Genomic DNA, 23,281 nt, shown 5'->3' with positions numbered 1-23,281 from the left:
ACTGCTATAATCTTCCACTCAACTTCTGGATGCTGTGTATTTTGTATTTTACATTGGAATATAGAGAGGGATCTCTCTGTGGCCAGTTTGAAGAGCAGAAACAATAAAAAATGACCAATAACGCTTTAAATGTGTATTAATGTGGGGGGAATGTTTCAAGACTGACAATAAAAAGCCAAAACTTAATTCTTTAATGAAATAATATATAACAGAATATAGTGTACAGTATATTACCTCTAACGAAGCTTCGTCTCTGACTTGATGAACCAAGTGGATGGAGGAGGCGGTCAGAGCTGAGGGGGAAGACGAAGACGAAGGGCAACAGGGAAAGCAGATTCCACACTGGGCCGACAAATGTAGCAGCAGTTGAAGTGTCACCTCCTCTTTTCCCGCCTCTTCAGAGCTCAGGTACTGTTTCTGAGTGGAGCAGAAGGAGGACGCAAGTGTGAATAGCAAAACATTGATTAAGTCAGAAAATTCTAATAATAATTTAGACTTGTATAGCGCTTTTCTAGTACACAGAGACACTTACATTAACGTCCTCATACAAACGTTGTGAAAATATCAAGGTTGTTTTGTTTCTTTCAAAGGTTGTATTACCGGTAATAACAGAGGGGTAGCTCAACGGATCGCGAGATTTCTATAACAGAATATGCAATTAATGGAATATGCCGACTACCAACTATTCATACAGTCTGTCATATTCATTGTGTTGTTACAGTGTTTTAATTTGTGTGTAATGATTCCTTCTGGTCACATGACATCTATTACACCTGTCCATCCTGGAGAGGGATCCTCCTCTGTTCTCTCCTCAAGGGTTCTTCCCTTTTTCCCCCTGAAGGGTTGTTTGGGAGTTGTTCCTGATCCCATGTGAGGTCAAAGGTCAGGGATGTCTATGTGTACAGATTGTAAAGCACTCTGAGGCGAATTTGTAATTTGTGAAAATGGGCTATACAAATAAACTGAATTGAATTGAATTGAAAAAAATGGAATTAATGGGGATTCTCAGCAATATCAGCTCAGATTGATCAAATCCGTATGATCCACTCAACCATTTTACTTATTATCTGTGAAATATGTAAAATAAATGTGATGATCAACACCACCTCTCTATTACCAGAGCTCTGAAGAAGTCCATGAGCTCTTGGTGTCCCGTGGTAACTGGTCGGAAACTGTTGTTGGCTTTGATGTTGAACCACTGCAGCCACTCCGACGGGCTCAGCGGACGCTCCCGAGAGTCGCCCATTTTGGCCTGGAGCTCTTTTAGCTGCCGTTCAATGCTGCGGGAAAAGAGAGATACACTGTAAGTCTTAGAGCTCAGGACGGATCGGGATACATTATTGTACTCGGAGAACAAAAGTGAGGAACTAATTCTGACACAGGAAGGTGACATTTAAATCCAAATGTAGTCTCGGCTTCAATCGCTTATACTGGTTTGGATCAGAGCGGGTCCATCTGATGTTCTTCTGCATGTCATGTGGAGTGTGATTTCATCTACTGTCTACTATATAATGTCAGATTAACTAAAACATGCAAGTCAGAGTTCAAGGTTCAAGAATCTATGTGACGTGCCTCGATTTGGGTTGGAACCTCTGAAAGTCCAATTCCACATCCCTATGTGTAGATTAGAACCTGGGCGCAGGGGGGGCTAGTAGATCAGTCCCAGAACGAGGTCATTATGCCTGCGTGTGATTGGACCACAAAGGCCGGGAATAATGAACGCCTCCTTGTTTGTTGTGTATAAAGCTTGTATTAGAATGCATTGTCGGCAGACTTCTCTCGAATTCGGCCTCCTGAGAGTCTCCAGACGTCCCGGGCGCCTGTTTTTGACATGTACCTTTAAGAATAAAACGGAATATTCAGTGTCACTCGGAGATTCTTCTTCATCATCAATTTCTTCAAATCACCTCCGCGGACGAGAAGATACGACACGCATCCCAGCAAACAAGTTCCTGTTGATCGAAACTCTTCCCTCGCCCAGTTGTGATTGAACAAAGCGTTTGACTGTCGAGACCAGCACTTCATTTTCAAAGTAGAATTTCAAGAAATGAAGTGCACCCCAGTCATTCAAGCAGAACAGCTTCTGCACCACAGACACGCTGGAACAATACACACACACCCACACACACACCGCCACATTTCGGTCATACAAACACACCATCACCACGCCATCACGGGCGGCTCTCCCTCTTTCTCATTCGGTGTCCGTGAGAGGACGGATACCGCGGCGTCAGCCGTAATGAACACAGACGTCGGTGTGTCAGTGTGTGAGTGTGTGCTCAGCATCTGGTGTGAAGGCATCGGCGGCATTGAGACAGACGCTTCTTGCCGTCTCACGTCTTACTCCTCGCCTTGCCACACACGCACACACACGCCCTCAAACACACACACACACAATCTCTTTTGATTTTACCAGGCTGCATCAGCTATTCTGTTTCCCCTTTAATATGACGGATTAGAAATGACATGTTTGGGCTCGACAAGTTTAGTAATTTCCATACAAATCAATGCATATATATGGGGCATGTAAGACTGAGTATGAGTATGTTGTGTGTATGTGTGTGTGTGTGCGTGTGTGTGTGCTCCATACTTGCAGAGTTAAAAATGTTGTTGTTGTGAAAACTGCTATTTTGTTTGTGTGTGACTGTGTGTTTGTTTTCCTGAATGTGAGCTTGCACTAAATCTAAGAGTGACGTTATAAATGAGACAATCGTGACGGATCAACACAAACTGATTAAAAAAGAAAGTCTGATTATCGAATAATGGTAAATGTTTGGTTTAATAAATCACTGGTATCAGTGAACTTGCACAATACACTTGTTCTGACATGTTATATGTTCCACTACTAATAAAATGCTCAAATACATAATAAATAGATAATTATAATATTAATTAGGTGCAGAACTACATGCATTGCCCTCCACACAGTGTGTGTGTGTGTGAGTGTGTGTGTCTCTGTGTGTTTGTGTGTGTGTGTGTGTGTGTGTGTGTGTGTCTAAGCATACATGATTCTGAGCCAAAGTGCCATTTAAGAGAGCTCATCCCCTACCGCAGGTCTATAAACTGCCTCCTGCCTGCTTCTGGGCTATGAACGCACCCAGATGTCTTACAATGGCAACACATTAAATAACCGTTCAATGTGACACACTTTAGTTTCAGAGGGGAAAAACGCAAGAGGAATAAAATGTTATAGACTGTTACAAACCGCTATCCTCTAGGTTGAACATTGCCTAATGCTATCGTTTTCTCTTTCACGTTCTCTTCTTCTTTAGGCAGGCCAGATGATGCGTCTCACTTTACGCTCTTGCCACCAAACAGACACCTTGCCTACAAGGTGGGTGTGTTTTGGAGTGAGCTTTCAAACCTCTCATTAAAACAGGCCGTTATCATGTGTGTTTCACCCTGTTGGCGTGTGTGTGTGTGTGTTTTTTGAGTGTGTTACTTTTCATCTTCCTGCTTTTTCTTATGAACATTGTCTGGGAAAGATATTGCCTAAACTTGTGAAAGTGCAAAAACTCTTAGACTTTGCTTTCAATCAGGAGAATATAACAGTGAGTTTCTTTGGAAATGCACTTCTGGATACAGTTTACCACAAAACAACACTTTCCATTTTGTTTGTATCCGGTCAGGTCAAATACAAAGAGAAGAACATGTACGTTTAAGAAAGAAATGCAAAACAGCTTTTTGGGTTCACGATATTTGAAAAAGAAAAAAAGAAAAAGTTACGAGTACGGCGAATACCACCATCAATTCGTGAATTGTGTCTCGATGACGAGCGCTTTCAGTCGTAATAAAGCCCGCCTCTTGCTTGATGCGTGACGTCGATGAGCTGCGCGTCTCCCGCGCCTCGCGCTTAAAAGTTGAGAATGTTTGAACTTTTATGCGTGCCTAAAAAACGATAGAAAAATGCGCCGCGCCGCATTTAAAAGGCTCGCATGAAAGGCGTACCGTAGGAAAACAATGGTTTTGCTAGCGTTGCGTTTCTGAGAGTCGCGTCTGGTGCGATCGGGCCCTGTGTGTGTTTATAGTACGTCATAAACAAGGATGGTCTTTCTGGGCTCCACCCCAGGACTTTACAGAGACAGCAGGTTTCAAATGGGCATCCATCTGTACCGCTCAGTGTTCACCTACTCTCTGAAGTTCATTAACGATAGGGTGGGTGATGTATTCTGAACAGCATCGTTTGCCAAATTTGTTGAAATGCAATCGATAAATCAAATGCTCTGTCCACGTGGCTGTCGTAAGACTGTAAGAAGCCCATCCAATCGAATGACACGTCTACCTGCCTTCCTGCATGACACACACTCTGCACGACACGTCATCGTAGTCTTCCAAAAGCTGCGAGCTTAACAGTTACGAGGACCAACAATAGCCATGTTCATTCATTATGATGCTTTTGGGGGCGTGGCTTTGAAAGGAGGCCTAACTCACAGGCTGTAGCGTTGCGGACTGGGCTACGTTCTCGTTAGATTTAGCCCCTTTTGGATCTACAGTGACGACAGCTACTTTCATTGGAAGAGAGTCGGCAACGCATTTCATCTCCGAAATTGGATAATTTGGGGAATCAAGTTCTCTCTTGATGATTTCTCCAATGTCGCCTTCCCAAACTTTAAAAGCAGAACATGTAAGTAGACTACACTGTATGAACTGGGTGGATTTTCTCTTTTTATTCAGCTGAATAACATAATTGAGGTTTTTAATTTCAAAATAAGTTTCCGAGGGCATCCACCTTTTGTAGGGATTGGAACTCCACGAGGCATTTAGATCCGTTTCTGACACACAATTGTGGACCTGAGAGATTGTTGACTTGAAAGCCATAGACTAAGACAGAAAGGAGGGAAGAAGGAATTGCTTCTGGGCTTCCTTCACTCGTTTCCTCATCATCTCACTCTTGCCTTCACTCAACAAAACAATGTACTCTAATGGCGGCAGCAACAACACCTGCAGAACCATTCTCAGGCCTTCCCTCCACAGTTTTTCTCTCTCTATTTCCCCTTTTTTCTTTCCCCAATACTCTTACTTTTCTAATTCCCTTTTCCTTACTCTCGCCTTTCAATTACCCCTCCTTAGGGCCTTGTGCTGTAAGTTATAAAGTCAATGTGGATGGTCTGTGTCAAGAAGTCCACCCGGCTCTCGGCAATGTTGCGACCTTTTGCCCGCTGGTGTAAAAGCTACCTGCAGCCTAATCAACTTGGCAGGATTAGCTCCGAACCTGATGACATCCACGGCCAAGCAGCTCAGACACCGAGGAAATGGACAGAAAGAGAATTAGAGAAGGGGAAGGCAAAATGGGGAGTAGAAAACAGAGGAGTCACAGAAAATAAAACCATTCAACTATCTGATTTAAGACGACAATGGACGAAACTGGAATGGCAAAAACGCCGGAGCAGAACCCAACAAAAGACACGGAGAATGAGAAAAGAAGCAGAAGTAACTGGGAGGAAAGGATTCTTTAGGCCTCTTGACAAACATGTCAATCATGTCACCCTAACTGACACACACACACACACACAGTGCTGGAGTGAAATCTAATTGTTTTTCAGACTGGTCTAGCTCGACAGTCGACACCACACGCACGCTCCCTCTCAACCTTCACCGCCGCTGAGCGAAAAAGGGAACAACCGGAGGTCTTTTATTAGATATGATGGCACATTTCACAGCTCCCTGACTTACAGAAACCCAATCCTGCGATTAGTCAGCGCTTTGACGTTATCTTAAGTTCCTTGTCAGAATTAATTTAGTGTGGGTGGGCTGCTGTGGGGCCGTCTGCCGTGCTCCACTCGCCTCCAGGAGGTGGGGGGTTGGAGGCAACGGGAGATCCCTTTCAAATAAGCCCCAGCTGCAGTCAGTGCCAAACCAGCCGCCTGAGAACTAAATATCTCCTCCATCAAAGAGCCCCATTCTGTGTAGGGAAAAGCAGTGGATGGGCTTGAATGAATAGGCTGTAAACAGATCCTGTCCTGGCCCAGTCTGTCGCCCACTTAGTGCCCTCAGCCCTCAACCTCCCAGCCGATGACACCGGAGAACCGATACAGCTGATATGCTAACTTAACACACGTGTCACGCACAGCTAAACACAGAATCAGCGACACACTGCGAGGACTACAGATCGGTATTTGTGTTCATTGAGAAGGAACCTTGCCCGATATTTTACTGTTGCAACCTTTCAACTCCACCCGTTTGCGCACGTACGCAAAATCCTGATTCTCGGAAGCGAACACACACACACACACAACACACGCACACACAATCAAATTATAAAGTATTCATATCGTACCTTTATCAAGATTGGCAGGCGACTAGTGAGAGACATTTGCCTTGCCAGTGTGAAACTAAAGGCCTGTCTGCAGTCGCCTGTACAGACACTTCATTAAAGGTCTATTCCTGGTCGCCCACGGCTCCCGGTCCCCACTCCCCACCCGACCCTGAACCGCGCCACTGTCGCATCTGATGAAAACTAATGGATTACAGCATTTCAATTTAGGGGAGCCGGCTCCATTGTCAGCCTATCTTCATCTCCTTCAATTAGGAGGCCAATCTCTGACATCTGAGAACTGGGAGCAGGCCAGTCACTCCAACCCACAAACGGGTTGAAGTCCTTCCCGGGTGTGGGAAACTCTGTCTGCTCCATCTTTCCTATCCAGCACTTCTGTAATTTGTTCCACACACTGATAAGTCCATTAGGCGGCAGGTGAGCGGGCTGTGGATGTGTGGACTATATATGGCTGCAGCCCACTCTGGTTGAGGCAAAAAGAGGCCTTGCAAGATTGTGTTTGACTGGATGTGTCCTGGCAGTACAAGGGCTGTCCTGGAGGAGTCTGGTAAGAAGTTAGCTGCAGCCTGGCAGACACTGACCAGTTGTCCCCCATAGTGAGAAGAGAATTGCCTTATTTTTAGCCCCATTCTCCATTATCTGGATGCTTTGTTCTCATAATGGTTATCCCACTCCCATCTGCAGGAACACAAAATAACCCTTTAATGCTTAGAAAGCAGAAAAATGGCCCGGCCTTCTGTAATAAGCCTTGAATTACCTACCCAAGGGTTTTCGTTTCAAGATGTGGAATCTTCAATTATTGTGTTCCCATTTAGAAAGAGGAGGGAAATAAAGAGAGAGGGAGAGGGAGAGAGAGAGGAAAGGATGAGACCCAGACACTAATGGTACCCGAGTGAGGCTTTGTTCACTTGCTACATTTAGCCTGTCCTTCATCATCTGCCCTCAGCATCCCAACTCCATAAACGATAAAAGACCTGAAATATAGATCTCCCACCCTCCCCATGTCTGTATATCAGTCTATTTGTGCTCTCCAATTTTTTCCATCTGCTATGACTGACAGACCTCTCCTGTATATTTCAGTTTTCAGTGACAGAGACACTTAACTTGACACATGAGAAGTTTGTTCCATTGTAATCAATGCAATTAAAGTAACAAAAACGAATCTTCAGTTTGTGTTTTGACATACTTTACCTGATTGTAAGAAGATTTTAATTTGATTCATAAAGTTCAATGGCCTCTTTTTAAATCGTAATGCACGTTCCTCAAATCAGCTCAACCATTACATACCAGGTTATCATGAGAGTGCAGTTCGTTAAGGGCGACACTGCGATTGAGTGGTTAGTCTGAAGTCCAGTTACCTATAACCGGCCAGATTGCTCTGAATGTGCTACCATGTGTTAACACCAAATGTTATAGTTGTATACTGTATATTAAACATTCCTTTTGTTATATTGTGCAAACAGAAGAAAGTGTATTCCACAGACTAAGTCTTTACTGAAGCTACTTTTTTTTTAAAGACTAAAATGTGACTGAAACCAACTACAGGTATTAGTTAGCAACTAGAATTCAAAAGAACATTTAAATTATCAAACAATTATTGTACAAATTACGACTTTCAGAACATGTATGTATTTGTTAAACATATGTGTATAGGAAATAAAATTGAGTTTTCTGCTATATATCTAAAAGGTTGTGTTGACCAGGTTTCCCTTCATCCTTTGACTTAGAAATAGCTGGAAATAGGGATTTATTTCAATAGAAAACAAATCTCTTTATTTTCAATGAAAGGTTTAAATGTTGAATTAAGTAAATTCATTCAACATTCACTCCTGGAATGAGAAATATGTATGTATATGTAAAAAAACAACATGATAAAGGCACATGTGTGATCGGTAAATTGGACTTCTTCATTCAGAAGATTGACACGATTGAACTTTGTGGAATGATCATGAAGAGGAGAGAGTGGCAGAGAGAGAACGGGAAAAGTAAAACAGGATACGGATGCAGCCTTTTGTCGTGGAGCTTTCTCCTCTCTTTAAATTTATTTGGATTTCTTCAAGTATCTGCACACAGTCAGTAAAAGGAAATCTGAGCCCTTAATATCTCTAGTATGAACAACCACTTCCACAGACGTGAACATTTCCTGAGAATAATATAATCCATCAAAGTAAACATGAAGCTTTAATTATGTATTGGCGGAGTAACTGTTTAACGTTTATGTCATTGTGTGTTCTCATTATAAATTGTACGTCATAAAATGCTTCACTTCCTGTCATTTACCTGAGATTCACAGAAAGAAATGGAAGGACCCATTCGAAGAAAAAAAACATGCTTTGATAACTTTACTGTCTTGTGCATGTTTTTTTGTGTTCTTTCAATTCTTAAAGTGATGTAAAAATGAAAATAAAATAAAATAAATAAATCTCTGAAGGACATAACTATTCTAATTTAGGGTTCAATGCTTTTGCTACAACTGACCTGTTGGCATTGAGGTTGAGTTTCTCCTCCGTGTCTTTTAGGAGATGCTCAAAGTCCAGCTCACTGGAAACCCCTGGAACCGGCAGCTCCACAAAGGCATGGTCTTCAGGAAAATCCCCTGGCCACTCCATACTGCTCTGGAGGGAGAAAAGGACGAAAGAGAGAGAGAGAGAGAGACGACCCAACTGTGAAACTTAACAAACACTCAATATGACATTCATAAAGCAAAATAATGAGAAAGACAGCACCGGTGTCAGGATTAAATCAATTTAGGCTGACACCCAATAACAGAGATCTGGATTATATTATCTCAGCTGTCTGTCAAGAAACTGAACATGTAAGCTAATTCTGTACACACACACACACAACACACACAGTCATGTGGACGAGAATAATTTGAAATTTCCTCAAAAGGGACTCTTATTAGGAAACACAAATCAATTGCACCTGAAACACCTGAAACAAAAAAAGGGAGCTTTTCATCAACACAAAATAGTTCCTTCCAGCTCCCCTGTTTCCTCAAACATTCATGTGCAGCAGGAGGACCCTTCATCAAAGTGCATTGCCTCGGTCTCGAACCATTTCACCTACTGACACTACAGTGAGTTAACACATGGAGAGAAAAAAATAGACTTAATAAATAAACAATGAGGTGAGATGCTCTTCAGTTGAGGCTTTAAATAAACAACTCATCTCCTTACGTCTCCGCCGCAACTGAGCCGCCCGCTACCCCGTGGTGCTTAACGCCCGGGCTAACAGCCAATCCCACGCCGGCGCCGTGTTGCCGGGTCTCATATCAACATTGTCATCAACGCGAGTCAAGTGGAAGGTAATGGAGAGTGTCTGTGTCAATTTGCCTTTCTCACACTCCGCCTCTCGCCCCTTCCTCGTCATCTGCTCTGATTTTAATAATCCCTGTCAAACTCCAAACGGCTCCCCACACTGCGCTCCGCTTCTTCTCCGCGGCACACCGTCCACGCCACTCTCCCTGACAGGGCGGACGGGAAGCTCAACATTCATTTAGCCCGCACAAAGGGAGGCCTGTCCAGCTGGACACATATTATTTTCTTCCGCTGACAGCCTCACCAGTTAAGCTTGTCCTTCATTATTTCTCCCTCTCTTCTTCTCTCTTCCTGTTTCCCCTCATCATCACGCTCCTTCTGCGCCACTGTCTGAGCGGGGGTCCACACGCAGCCTTTGCTAAAAGGGAATAACATTTTAAATCCATGGATTAGGAACTCAACATTGTAATTATTTGGGCTGAGCCAGACAGGGTATACGTCCGTGTGTGTGTGTGTGTGTGTGCTGTCTGCAACACCACACTCCTCTTCAAATGTATGATGACAGACAGACAGATGGACAGGAGGCCTGAATGTGGACACTGTGAGTCTGCTGGGTGTCTACCTCCTGGTCGACTAACACATCATCTGTTACCTTGAGCATGAGTGTGTACATTTAAGTGAGTGTGTGTGTCAGGATTCTCCAAGCAGCACACAGGGCCTCATTAGCACTGTACTTTAAATCATCCAGTCTCCATTGTCTTGTCATTAGCGCTTTACAAAGCAGATGTTGGAGGAGCCCCTGTGTGTTTCACAGTGTTGCAACAGGGACAACTGGGCCAGGCGCTGAGACGCTGCCTTCCTGAGACATCCACTCCACAGCTATTAGAACATAGGAAGGAACAGCCGCTCACACACACACACACACACACACACACCACTGTCTTATCTCTCTTGCTGCTACCTGTCTACCCAGCTAGGCTAACACACATGCCCATTTACAGTAATGAGTTTGTCCTGAAATATTTAGCAGCACGTCCCCCAGGCCGCCGCTTTAAAGCCACTTAGAGCACGTGAAGTTAAAGTCAACATTATTTTAAAGGGGGGCACCTAACGGTCTGCTGTAAAGGAAACATAATAAATTAAACAGGTGCATAAGATCACAATACTGCTGAGAACGACTCACTTCTCATGCATGCCCAGGGGGGAGCATAGCGTGTGGACCGTGTGGTCCTGCTACACTGTATTGCCAATGAATTATTCTTTTTTTTTTTACAAAGAAGTCTGCTTAGTGATGGGCTTTATCTCATCATATTTAATATAGTGATAGTTCTGCTCAATCTAGGAGGCACAAATCTGGTTAAAATATATTGGATACTTTTTCTCTCTTTACTATGGGGAAATATGTGTCTATAATATTTTCTTAAAATATGTCGTGTGGTAAGAAATTGCTGTGCAACAGCTTTGCATCATCATAACAAATGCCCCTGTGATTAGCCCACACTAAGGGAATGAATAATACATGACTTAATCCTGATATGACTTGTCATTGATGTTTTGTGGAATAATCATCATCATTCAACAGTATTAAAGTACCCTGAGCAATGATTCCATTCCATTAACATTAATATTGAAATACAAGACAATATTGTCACGCAGGAGCAGCTCATATTGTGTAGTTTAGAGCATCCCACCTATCATGATTTCAGAAAACTTAAATACTCCTGTCCTGAACATAGATTTATTATAAAAATAATTCACATAAACCTAAGGTTTTATTGGTTGTATAACTGCACGGGTGACAAAGAATCTGCCAAGTAGAAAGTTAATCTAACAATACATTACAAACTGCAAAACTAACAGGTATTCGTATAACAATTACATTTCACAAGTGATCAATCTTCTAGTCAAATATCAGATTATGGTTATAAATACCCAGTTTAGCAAACCCAATCGTCAACACTTCTTGTCTTGTACTTAATACTCCATTGCATTTGATCATGTGACCTAACTTAATGCGACACATACAACCTTTTGGACCTTATTTTTTATTTATTTGTTGTTGTTTTTGTTTTGTTTGGTTCAAACAATAAAATAAAAGTGAAATGTATTAAGTTGACAATACTAGAAAAGTGGCAGATAATAATATGTGAAAAGCTGGGCCCAGAAACAGTTTGGTGTTTTTGTTTCACTTGTACCTTAAATGTTTCATCAATAGGTAATTCTTAAAATAGATTTTGACAAATGATCACAAACGTAATGACATTGCTCATTATGATAATAGTCTACGCTCATGATTTAATCCAATATATTATTGTGCTAAATATAAACTTCTGTTGCCAGATGTAAGCAACATATCAGAGAGATAAGACTTTGAATTGCTTGTTTTGGTATATTTGGCCATGTGACACATTCAGATCTCTTTGCATTAAAAAACGTGTCACTGTACTTGCTGGTTTTAGCAGGTTCTCTGTATCTTGTATTACATTTGACAGATTCACATGGCACATGTGTAACATAACCATCTGCATTGATTCAACATGTGTAGCTTACCTTTACCAAGCTCCTTTATATATATACTCTCGTTTAAATGTCAATCCATTACATGCAACGTTCGGGGGAACAATTACTCGCTTAATTTACAATAATTTATTGTTGACATTGAAGCTTTACGGATTATGTCGCTGCAACAAAACGGTAAACTGAGCGGCAAACATGCCACAACGTAAGTTAACATTCATGTAATTAAATCACTGTGATGGGAGGCTTATCTCTCACGTTCACGTACCGTTTTTGCAAACTGCTGTGCGGCTTCATAAGCAGCCTCTCTGTCAGAATAAAGTTATCGTTATCGATCAATCAAATGTCCCGTTACACCACCAGTACTGTGGCATACGTAACGCTATGTTATCCAGTTATTGTCGTTACTTCCGGGGACAGAGAGCGTCCGTGACAACAACCCGGAAACAGCTCCATAAAAACTTCCGCCAAATGGAATAGTCCAAATGACGGGAGTGAGCTACTGTATCGCAGTGGATATCTACGTACATTTCACTCACAGTAGATACTATTTACTCATCACATAATATAGATATATACTTATATAGCTGTACGTCCTTTTATTTTAAGATATAGTCATTCTAACGCTGATAATTAGTACAAACTGTACTGTTATATGAAGAAACTCCCCTCTTCAAAATAGTTAGCTATGCCCCAACGCTGTCTACACATGACGGTTGAGCGGTGAGTTTGCCTCAGGATTGAGTATATACATATATATTGCACTTTTTAAGCATTACTGAGCAAAGTCGGAGTGAAGTTGATCTTATATTTGAAAGAAGTAGCCAATCATTGATACAAAACTACTCACGATATTGGATGTCGCTATCAGAGTTTTGGCGCGCCCGTAAACACACTGTGAGTGATTATCAGTGGAATGAGGAAAGGTAGGCGACCACAAGTCAACTGTGTTTAGAAAACAGCGATTTATACCGGTGAATAAACCAGAACCAACGACATTGTGAAGTTACACAACTATCAACAACAGTGCATATAGGGGAACGATTTAGATGTTTTGTTTATTTGCAACTAACTTGGTCTCGAGCTGTTTAATAATAAATGCCCATCATACCGAGGGTAAGCCCCTTACCTGTGTTGACAATAGGGTTAACTTGCAGGCAATCCAAGTCAACAATAGTTGCAGCATTAAGTTCTCCATGGATGAGTTTACTTCATTTGTAATTTGCATGTTGTAGAGTCTAGACCGTATACGCTCATTTAGTCTCGTCTTCATTTGTTGTTGTCAGAATGGCGAGCTGCACGCACATCTTCCAGATTTCTGGGATCAAGATCCGGGATAAGAAAAGAGTTTTGGTCAAGAAAATCCAGCAGCTCGGTGGGAAGTACATTGGCGGCTCAGTAAGTTTTGTAGAACTTTAACCAGGGCTATAAGATAGTTTGGCAAAACGTAAATATAGATAGTATAAATTGTAGGTCTACATATGTATGAATTGCCCCTTCTCTGTCGTACTCTAAAATCTGAAATTGCAGTGTTATTCTTACATGGGCTTGAGAGACAGTTGAATTATGTTATTATCATTATTATTATTTATGCATTTCTGTCATGATTATCACATTGCATGTGTTTTACATAGTCATCTGCCATTTATTGTTGTGTATCATCTCCTAGGTCTATCAGCATGCCTCCACCCATCTCATTATCCCTCAGGTGTTGTCCAGTGAGAAGTTTTTGGCAGCCTGTGCTGCAGGTCAGTCACTATGATTGTTATGAATGTGGAAAAATGACTAATATCTGATCACCGTGACTATATTAGGACTGCTTGTCTAACCGAAATACTTCCAATGCTTTATTGAAGCTCTCCCTTTTTGACACATTGCCCTTGTTCTCTTATTCCCCTACCAGGAAAGTGGGTTGTGACTCCAGAATATGTGCTGGACAGTTTTAAGAATGGTTCCTGGCTCACGGAGGGACCCTACGAAATTGCCATTTCCACAGGTGTCGCGTCTTCCGTCTACCCCGTCAGGCAGTGGAGGGAGAAGGTGGCTAGTGGGAGGCTAACCGGGGCCTTCCAAGGCTGGAGGGTCCTTCTGATGGTCCAAGAGCCCACCCGCAGGGCCATGTTCAAACGGTGAGGTGCTACACAAAAGTGCTTTAAGCACAACAATCACAACAATCTATCCATGTATGAATACAATGTGGTGCTCAATGAGTCCTACTTTAATATCTCCCAGGCTCCTGAAAGCAGGCCGGGCCAAAGTATACTGCTGCCCTCCTCCCACTCATGCCTCTGTCACTCATGTCATGGCTAAACCCGTAACGGAGGACTCAAAATCCCACAATGCTCCGTGCTACCCTGTCAGCCACATTGTCCAGCACCTCTTTGGGGTAAGTCAGACACATTTATTTGTATTTTTTTATATTTTTATTTAAGAATTCAGAACGGTTGCTCAGGCCTATTACTAAAATAATAATACAAATAATCTATGTTGGCCGTTTTTTCTTTTCTTTGGCAGAGCCATTGTGTGGATATGAAGTTCAATATAAAGGAAGATCCTCCAGAAGAGACAACAAAGGACAGTTGTGTAGATGTGGACTTCTCTAAGCTGGAGAAAGAGCTGCGGGACTATGTCATCAAACAAGAGGTGTGTGTGTGTGTTTATTTGTTTATTTATTGGATCCCCATTAGCTGACGCCTTAGCGACCGCTAATCTTCCTGGGGTCCACAGAAAGGACAAAATACAAAACATACAAAAACATATCGTGAAACCAACAGTTAAAAATAGTCCAACAAAGTAAAGAAATAGTGCAGTCAGATGCACAGTACAGTCGAATGATAAGATGTATGTTATTCAATTCAACTTAATTCATACAAAGAAAAAGAAAAAGAAAATCAGATGACTAAAAAGCAATAGAACACGTCAAGTGGTGAATGTTCTTAGGTGCGCCTTTAATTGTTTTTTGAATGACAAATTATTTCTCATGTGAGTTAAACGAGGAGGTGTGTGTGTGTGTGTGTTGAAAACATGGAGAACTATTTATCTACATTCTGCTCACTTGAATGAACGTTTGTCCCCAGTGTTGTATGTATTCCACGTTGATATTTGGGTCTTTTGCTACAGGGCCGGCCGAGACTGGGCCTGCTTGAATTCCTGGGTTACCATGACCCGCACCGGCCTCAGTCCCAGGTAGACGAGTGCACATACCCACCCGCCTCCCCCGCCCTTGATCACTGCCATATCTCTAAAATATATATGTGTTTCACCAAGAAGATCAGGTCATTCAATTTCCTTTATGTCATACGTTTCAATGGAAAGTGACATCTAGAGCAAGGACGCATCACACTCAGGTCACCAATTTAACCACCGCTGTCAGCTGATCTGAGAGTTTTGATTGGCAGGCCCATTAAGCATACCCTCCACTGTCCTGTCCGCACATTACCCAAGTGGATCTCCATCAGATTGCTATTATAAGTGCTTATGTGTTTCCATTCTGTACTTTCTAAATCCATATGCTATTTGCCAGTAACAGACAGTAGAAATGACCCACAGGATTTGGATGCCCATTACCTTTCTATTTCCATTACCCTTCTGCCCTCCTCTCTGTGCTGTCCGTCTCTTTGAGTTCAATGTTTTCTCCTCCTTTCCATATTCCTGTTACGTTTCATCATTGTTCGTTTATTCCTCCAGGCTATAGAAACTGACTTCAGCAATGTTGGTAGTATGATAGAGTGTGGTCTCTTCACTGAAGCCTTGGACTCAATCAGAAGTGCTATGTTCCCAGGCCTGCTGCCACCAGCGCCATACCTGGTCTCCCTCTTAGAATATGCACAGCAGGTAAGACCAGAATTACCAAACTGCAGAAATTGCCCGCTGCGGCTGCATGAGCCTCAGGGGCTGCGTGACAGTATAACCTGTTTTACTACGTTTGTAGAATTTGGGTAGCTTTTTTTATTACCGTCATAGGACTGAAGTGTAATTTTACTTTTTTATTTTTATTTATTCAAAATGCTCAATTATCATTTGTTATCTGTTCATTATTTCACAGGGTAACGCCACATCTGTCTTCCTGAGAAATTTCCAGCAGGTCATGTATAACCTGCTTGTCACCAACCCTCCCTGGCTGGCTCCTAGCACAGTGAAAAAATATTTTTCCAAGGTGTTGCAGTGCCCTCGCTGCAAAACAGGCCCGTGGCCTTATCTAGAGACAGCCATCAGGTAAAGATAGATAGATAGATATATACTTTATTAATCCCCAAGGGGAAATTTGTCGTAACAGTAGCAGCACCAATAAACTAAACACACGAGAATAAAAAAAAAAACACAAAATATAAAAAAAACAGGGATGAAAGATATAGAAGTATACAAAGTAAAATACAAAACAAAATATATATGTACATATACAACACACATGCATACACAACACACAACACCCTAACCCAATCAAATACAAAAATATTAAATATAGACGGTGTGCAAAATGCAAAGTGTGTGTATGTGTGCAGTGCAATGAAATGTGTGTGTATGTGTGTAGTGCAAACAAATGAAATGTGTGAAAAGCTCCTATCATCAGATTTCCTGTCAAATTATTCTTTAATCCAATTTTTTTAATTGACATTTTAAATGTTAGGAAACCGATACTTCAACCCTCTTTTCCATATAACTCGCTTTAACTATTAAATAAGCATTTGGGACATTTATTGAAAATGTAAAACAAATATTTTCAGTCGCTCTATATTTGTGTATTCCTTCAGTTACTGCCTGTCTAGTGAGGTCAGTTGCCACCCGCTCCCTGGACCTGCCCTGCCAACACTGTTACATTTCCATCGTGACCTCCTGGCATTTTTCCTCAAGCTCTTCCAGGGGGAACTCCACTCTGTCACCAGCGGGTAACTTGGATATACACAGTGTGGGAGAGAGAGATTGTTCTCATATCTGTTCGCCAACAACGCTTTTAATCCTCCTTGCATGGACAGAAGGGGCTTTCCCACAAATAGCATGTTAACATGAAGGTGGAAATTGAAATTTGGATTAATTTGTAAGATGTTATATGGGCGGCTGTAGCTCAGTGGGGTGAGGGGGTCGTCCTGCAACCCCAAGGTCGTCGGTTCGATCCCCGCTCTCCCCATTAGTTGCAAGTCGAAGTGTCCATGAGCAAGGCACTGAACCCCCAGTTGCTCCCCGGGCGCATCACTGCAGCCCACTGCTCCTTAATAACTAAGGATGGGTTACCTGTACTCTGTGCATTGACAATAGATTCAATCCAATCCAATATGCACTCTCCCTGGTAAATAAGTAGATACATCTTAAACTAGAATGGGCGCTCGGTAGAGCGCATACCTTCGCAAGATTGGGCATTGAATTATGAACATTTTGGCATTAGTTGCATGACAATTGGATACAAATTGACCATGCTATGGTAAAAATAAGATTTTGACCTTTTCGTGACCTTGACCTTTGACCCGATCGATCCCAAAATCTAATCAGATGGTCCCCGGATAATAACAAATCATCCCACCAAATTGCATGCGATTCGGTTTAATACTTTTTGTGTTATGCGAGTAACACGCATACAAATAAATAAATCCACGGCGATCAAAACATAACCTTCCGCATTTTCAATGCGAAGGTAACTAATCAAAGCTCATGTGTGCTGCATCACAGAGTAGTTGGCACTTATTTTTAAGATTTAAGCACAAGACTTGAATGAGACTAGACTTTTTCAGTTTGCACCTGCATTTATTTAAAAAGTCACAAGTCTTCAACTATTTGCCGTCACTTACTAAACTAAACTGCGTGTTATATCGACCACGCATGGAATCCAATGTTACTGCCACTGTTTTCTGTCACAGTAAATAATCGTTACATTTGACAGTCCATTCTGACTTCATTCACCCGAGTCTTTCTCTGCCTCTGCTCAGGGAGTGTGTGCAGTCTGAGGGAACCGGAGTCTCTCAGGCTTCAGCTTCAGGATCTTTGCTGTATGGAACCTTCTGGACTGTGTGGGAGCGCTCCACGCTGTTGTCCCGAGCTGTGAAACAACTAACCCAGCTCTTGGTGCAGGCTGTCGTCGAGGTAAATATTGTGGAACTCGTGCATCTCATTGGATGGTCACGTGACCCGAGAGAAATGCCAGCGGGGACAGACTTGTGATCGGACCAGAAAAACAAAATGCCTCCTTGGAGCGTGCTGACTTGTCGATCTTCCCTGAAGGACTACGCTGAGAGGGGCGAGAGGCAGACGCTGCGTTTGGCCGACACTCTGCTGGACCTCCTGTCTGTGTTGGTGGAGTTCTGGTGTCAGCAGCACTTCAAGCTGAACAAGAACCTGGTGGAAAAGGGCCTGACAGACCTAGCAGAGCACGTTGCCGTCATCAGCCAGGGTATGGACTAACAATAGAAAAAGCCTTACGGTCATTGTACCGGATCCCCGTGTAGGAATCGGCGTGAGACTTACTGCTGGTGAACTTCTTTATTTTCTTTCTTTCGGCGAATACAATTGAACCAAAACGCTTGAATAAATACCACCTTGTCACCACCGTAGGAGCATTAGCCTCATACGGGACCATTAAAACTATGACACTTTATATAAAATGCACATTCGTCCGTAACATCTGTAGCCGTACCGTCAAGTTGGTATTTTTACCTAAAATATAGGCGCGCTTCCTTTTAACATTTCAAAACTAGAATGGGCACTCGGTAGAGCGCATACCTTCGCATATCACAAGATTGGGCATTGAATTATGAACATTTTGGCATTAGTTGCATGCCAATTGGATAAAAATTGACCGCGCTATGGTAAAAAGAAGATTTGAACCTTTTCATGACCTTGACATTGACCTTTGACCCAATTGATCCCAAAATCTAATCAAATGGTCCCCGGATAATAACCAATCATCCCACCAAATTTCATGCGATTCGGTTTAATACTTTTTGTGTAATGCGAGTAACACACATACAAATAAATAAATAAATACACGGCGATCAAAACATTACCTTCTGCATTTTCAATGCGAAGGTAATGAAAGTCTGATTTAGCTCTAAGAGGAAGAAGATTAAAACGTCTACAAAATCATTAAGATATACAATATAAAGAGGCATACATTAAAACCAATAAAGCAGATACAAAAGCAGACAATCAATACAAAACAATAAACCTTTCATGGGGTTATTTACATTCATGTTCCTTTTTATTGTATCTCATGTTGTCTGTATGTGACCAATTATTCAGTGTATTTGTATTATGTAGATTAAATGTAGGAAAGATTGAAAATAAAATGTGCAATTTTGAAACTCAGTTTACAAGTCATTCAACCTCAATATTTAACAGAATAATTGCGATAACATCTTTTGGTATTTTCAAAACAAATACTGCACTAATGCGACATCTTTTGTTTTCCTTTCAATCAGTTCAGTAATCATTAACGGTGTGGTATCTGATGATTGTTCCCTCGGTTTGGACCTGTAGATGTGTCTCCGGAGGTTCTGGCAGAGCTGGTTGTCAGGATCCGCTCCACCAGGCTTAAGTTGATGATAGCAGATTCCATATTTCGGAGTCTGTGCTGCAGAAGTGGATTCACAGTTGGAGATGAACCCCTCTCTTTTAAGAAAATGGTTGGTGTGTTTTTTTAAATATTTATGTGATTTATTTGTAGAAATTACAAAACAAGACTTAAAGTACAATAGACCTCACAAATAAGGAGTGAAAGGATGACATATCACACAGCAAAATGTGAGGATACACATTACAGCCCCCCCCCCCCCTTTCCCAAGACAAATATACAACAAGGCAATTTGAGACACAAACAGAAAAGAAAATTATAAAAGCAACCAAGGCCCAATGGTTGGTGTGTTTGTTTCTTGTTCTTCAATCGATTTCCCATGAAATATTCACCGGAAACCTATTAGTCATGTCTTCATTTTGTCATTGACTGGCTTTGTGATAATTTTAGGCATACACCTCTTGCATCCTAACAGTCATGTGCTGCTTAGTTTAGTCATAAAGACATTGAATGTCATAAAACATATAAAATACTAAATTTACAACATTACTGATTTAAAATGTGTTGAGATTTATATGCTGCTTTAAATTTTTTATATTTATTTTCCCCCTTTGCTCTTGTTTTACCATTAAAAAGGAATAAAATACAGATGTTCTGCATTAGTTAACTTGACCGTGTTAGAATTGGTGTAGATTATATTACAGTTCGCTGATGTAGTTTACCCGTCGTATTACCTTGCAGAAGAACATCTGGCTTCCTCACCCACGGTTGATGTCTGTGTGCCTCCTCATTCCCATAAAGACACACAAACATCCACTTGCAGAGTGGTGCCCTCTAACTGTGTGTGCGTGTGTGTGTGTGTGTGTGTGTGTGTCTGACAGGTGCTGTCCTACATACCTGCTCTGGAGAATTTAGCTCAGAGTCCCACCGATGCTCGCCTGAGGACCGGACTCGCCTCCCACAGCTGCAGCAGCCAGGGGAGCGACTGCAGGTCAGATACACACAGCTGTCCGTCTGTACCACCGCTCAACTCTCAGGGCACATTTTGAGTTTGAGTTTAGTTTATTTCGATCAGAAAAATATATACAACTAGAACGGGCACTCGGTAGAGCGCATACCTTCGCATATCACAAGATTGGGCATTGAATTATGAACACTTTGGCATTAGTTGCATGCCAATTGGATAGAAATTGACCGTGCTATGGTAAAAAAATGATTTTGACCTATCCTTGACTTTGACCCGATCGATCCCAAAATCTAATCAAATGGTCCCCGGATAATAACCAATCATCCCACCAAATTTCATGTGATTCGGTTTAATACTTTTTTAGTTATGCGAGTAACACGCATACAAATAAATAAATAAATACACGGCGATCAAAACATTACCTTCCGCATTTTCAATCAGAATTCAACAAAAGAAGAAAGTGGCTGACCGAAAGGGTCGAGGCTGAAGCTATCTAGCTTATAAGTGCCCTAACCTATCATTTCTCAAAAAAAATTATTTCAAAGAACCATATATATATATACACACACATACATACACACACATACATACACATACACGTATACAGAAAACAAAACACAAAAAAACAGAATTTCAAGGACTTGTCCCCATTACCCGTTACTTATGATGCTTCATCAATGCTGTTACGTCTATACTTCTCCAGAGTCATCTCTTTAAATTGTTTCTTGAATATCACCAGATTTTCACAAGAGCCTCAGGCAGAACATTGTGAAGACATACATGCAGAGGAGGAAGCTGCACGCAGGCCCATAGTTTAGTCTGGATTGGACTTTTAACCAACTTCACTTATTTTTGACCCAACAGGTGCTTTCTCATTTCGGTGCCTTTTTTTTTAAGACTAAATTTTAAACTTCCAAATAGGTAATTTGACTTATGTTTACAGATCAGCATGGGGACTTGAGATGGTAGTGTGTGCAGATCATCACACGTCTATTGCTTCTCTCTGAGGTGAGATGGAGTTGAGCAGTAAACACTGTGAGTGTTTGCACCTTCCCAATTGCGTGGCCTTTTTGATACCGTGTCAAATTAAATCGTTTCTCTATCATAATGGTGTGTTGCTTTCCCACAAGTCTCTTAGAGGCATCGTGCACATTTAAGTGCATTTGAATTAGATGCATCTGTCTTTCATTTCTCTTTGGAACCTGTATTTTAGCTCGTGTGTGTCTAAAGTAGCAGAACTAGTCAAACAGCAGTCTGCTGCGCCTCCAGTGTGCTTTACATTTAACGGCAAAACGGGGGGAAATGTACGGCCCCGATGAGACGTGTGAGTGAAAAGGAACAAAGGAACACCTGGAGAGAGGATGAAAGTGTGTGTGTGTGTGTGGGTGGGTTGAGGGTGAGAATGCATGAATGGAGGGACTGAGGGAAAGCTGGAGAGAGGCAAATGGAGGTCAGACGGAGCGTGAGGAGTTGCCATGTGATGGGTCATGCCCAGGTCTGATCCTATCAGTGTGTGCTGGCTGAAAGGAGCGGTGCAAAGGGAGGTTAGACCTTCTCATATCTCTCTCTCTCACACACACACACACACACACACACAGTGCTGAGTCTGAATTGGACAGGAATCCGACAGATAGACAGCCTCCGATATCCCATCAGGCCTTTGTGTCTTCCCTTACGACCACCAGCGCTCAGCCTTCACCCCCCCCCCCCCCTCTCTTGATCTACTTCCACATGCTAAGTCCCGCTCTGAATGCAAACACACACTCTCCATACTTGGTATCAGACATCTGCTGCTCCACCAGCAGGTAGTTGGCCTGGAGAAGGGGAGGAGCCACCAGGGAGCAAGTTCACGCGAAGGCTACTGGTTCACGCGTTGACCCGATCGCCTCTTCCCTCCATCACTGCTCTCCACTCCTTTCTGCTTTCTGCTTGGCCCACGGTTTCAGGGCTTTAGTTTGTTTTGACGTGTACACGAGGGGAGCTGAAAACAGAAAGGAATGCAATCTGTGCGGATGAGATAAAGAAATGCCAAAGGGCATGCAAAATCATTTGACCCTGAAAGAAAGAATGAAATCAAGATGACAAAGCCTGTGATGAATTGAGAACAGAAACCAAAGAGGAAATCTTGTTTCCTCATTTTTCATGCTTGAATGTATGATAATATACATATTTCCAGTGATGTTGACACTCTTAATCAATTAACACGTCGTCTGTTGAAGCATTCGTGAGCCTGGCACACTCCTCAATTTCATGTGATTGTAATATGTGTTGTTGGAGCTGCTGTGACTCAATACAATAATTTAAATATGCTGTATAAAGACCGTGACTGTATTCGTTAGAGCACTTGTCAGTGATTCATAGTCCTAAAAAGGCTTAAAAAGACATTTTTTGGAAAAAATCCTGATTTTAAATAATATGAATGTGACCGCTTGTGCTTGAATATCCGGTGTATCTATCTTTTCAAACTGCCGGTAAAAATAAGACAGAATCCTGGCAAGATGTTTGGTATTGGATTCATGAGCAGGTCATCGAGGTTGAGAGGAGCCACATGACCCCTTTATCTTTCATTTCTGGCTGTTCCAACCCATTCGGATGTTTTCCTGTGACTCGAGGCCGCTGTCGTGTGTGAGATGGCAAGTGTGCTTCTTCCGCTCCGACAGGCCGGCATCGTCCGGGACGAACCGGGCGGAAAGACCGACTTTTGCGATGGCCGCAGTGAGCGCCTTGAGCAGAAGGGAAGCTGTAATTATGCTGGCTTAATCAAG

The 23,281-nt window shown here is 42.1% G+C and overlaps 2 protein-coding genes across 11 annotated transcripts in view; one reads left to right on the top strand and one right to left on the bottom strand.

Annotated features, from left to right (window-relative positions):
* Positions 1-12,406, bottom strand: part of kiaa0825 (KIAA0825 ortholog) — a 134,157-nt gene extending 121,751 nt beyond the window's left edge. For 6 of the 8 annotated variants that reach the window (XM_056419680.1, XM_056419682.1, XM_056419683.1 and 3 more), the window contains exons 1-4: positions 12,320-12,406; positions 8,753-8,884; positions 1,118-1,280; positions 235-417 (exon numbers count right to left, since the gene is read on the bottom strand). In XM_056419680.1, the coding sequence (XP_056275655.1) occupies positions 235-417; positions 1,118-1,280; positions 8,753-8,884; positions 12,320-12,348 (507 nt within the window). In that variant the 5' untranslated portion in view covers positions 12,349-12,406. Of the gene's footprint in view, positions 1-234; positions 418-1,117; positions 1,281-8,752; positions 8,890-12,084 lie in introns of all 8 variants that reach the window. The other 2 variants (XM_056419684.1, XM_056419685.1) reach the window with 2 other exon arrangements.
* slf1 (SMC5-SMC6 complex localization factor 1) overlaps positions 9,560-23,281 on the top strand; it is a 38,984-nt gene continuing 25,262 nt past the window's right edge. Inside the window, exons 1-15 of one of the 3 annotated variants that reach the window (XM_056419692.1) lie at positions 12,895-12,977; positions 13,338-13,449; positions 13,721-13,799; positions 13,955-14,180; positions 14,284-14,437; positions 14,566-14,694; positions 15,172-15,237; positions 15,739-15,885; positions 16,097-16,266; positions 16,803-16,821; positions 16,903-16,937; positions 17,970-18,123; positions 18,262-18,430; positions 19,516-19,661; positions 20,431-20,540. In XM_056419692.1, coding sequence (XP_056275667.1) covers positions 12,910-12,977; positions 13,338-13,449; positions 13,721-13,799; positions 13,955-14,180; positions 14,284-14,437; positions 14,566-14,694; positions 15,172-15,237; positions 15,739-15,885; positions 16,097-16,266; positions 16,803-16,821; positions 16,903-16,937; positions 17,970-18,123; positions 18,262-18,430; positions 19,516-19,661; positions 20,431-20,540 — 1,784 coding nt within the window. In that variant the 5' untranslated portion in view covers positions 12,895-12,909. Of the gene's footprint in view, positions 9,582-12,894; positions 12,978-13,337; positions 13,450-13,720; positions 13,800-13,954; positions 14,181-14,283; positions 14,438-14,565; positions 14,695-15,171; positions 15,238-15,738; positions 15,886-16,096; positions 16,267-16,802; positions 16,938-17,969; positions 18,124-18,261; positions 18,431-19,515; positions 19,662-20,430; positions 20,541-23,281 lie in introns of those variants that run through there. The other 2 variants (XM_056419691.1, XM_056419690.1) reach the window with 2 other exon arrangements.

The sequence above is a fragment of the Pseudoliparis swirei genome, chromosome 7, assembly GCF_029220125.1.
Source record: "Pseudoliparis swirei isolate HS2019 ecotype Mariana Trench chromosome 7, NWPU_hadal_v1, whole genome shotgun sequence".
In the NCBI taxonomy this organism is placed as follows: Eukaryota; Metazoa; Chordata; class Actinopteri; order Perciformes; family Liparidae; genus Pseudoliparis; species Pseudoliparis swirei.
The sequence above is the reverse complement of the archived record's forward strand: the minus strand, read 5'-3'. Positions and strand labels throughout refer to the sequence as shown.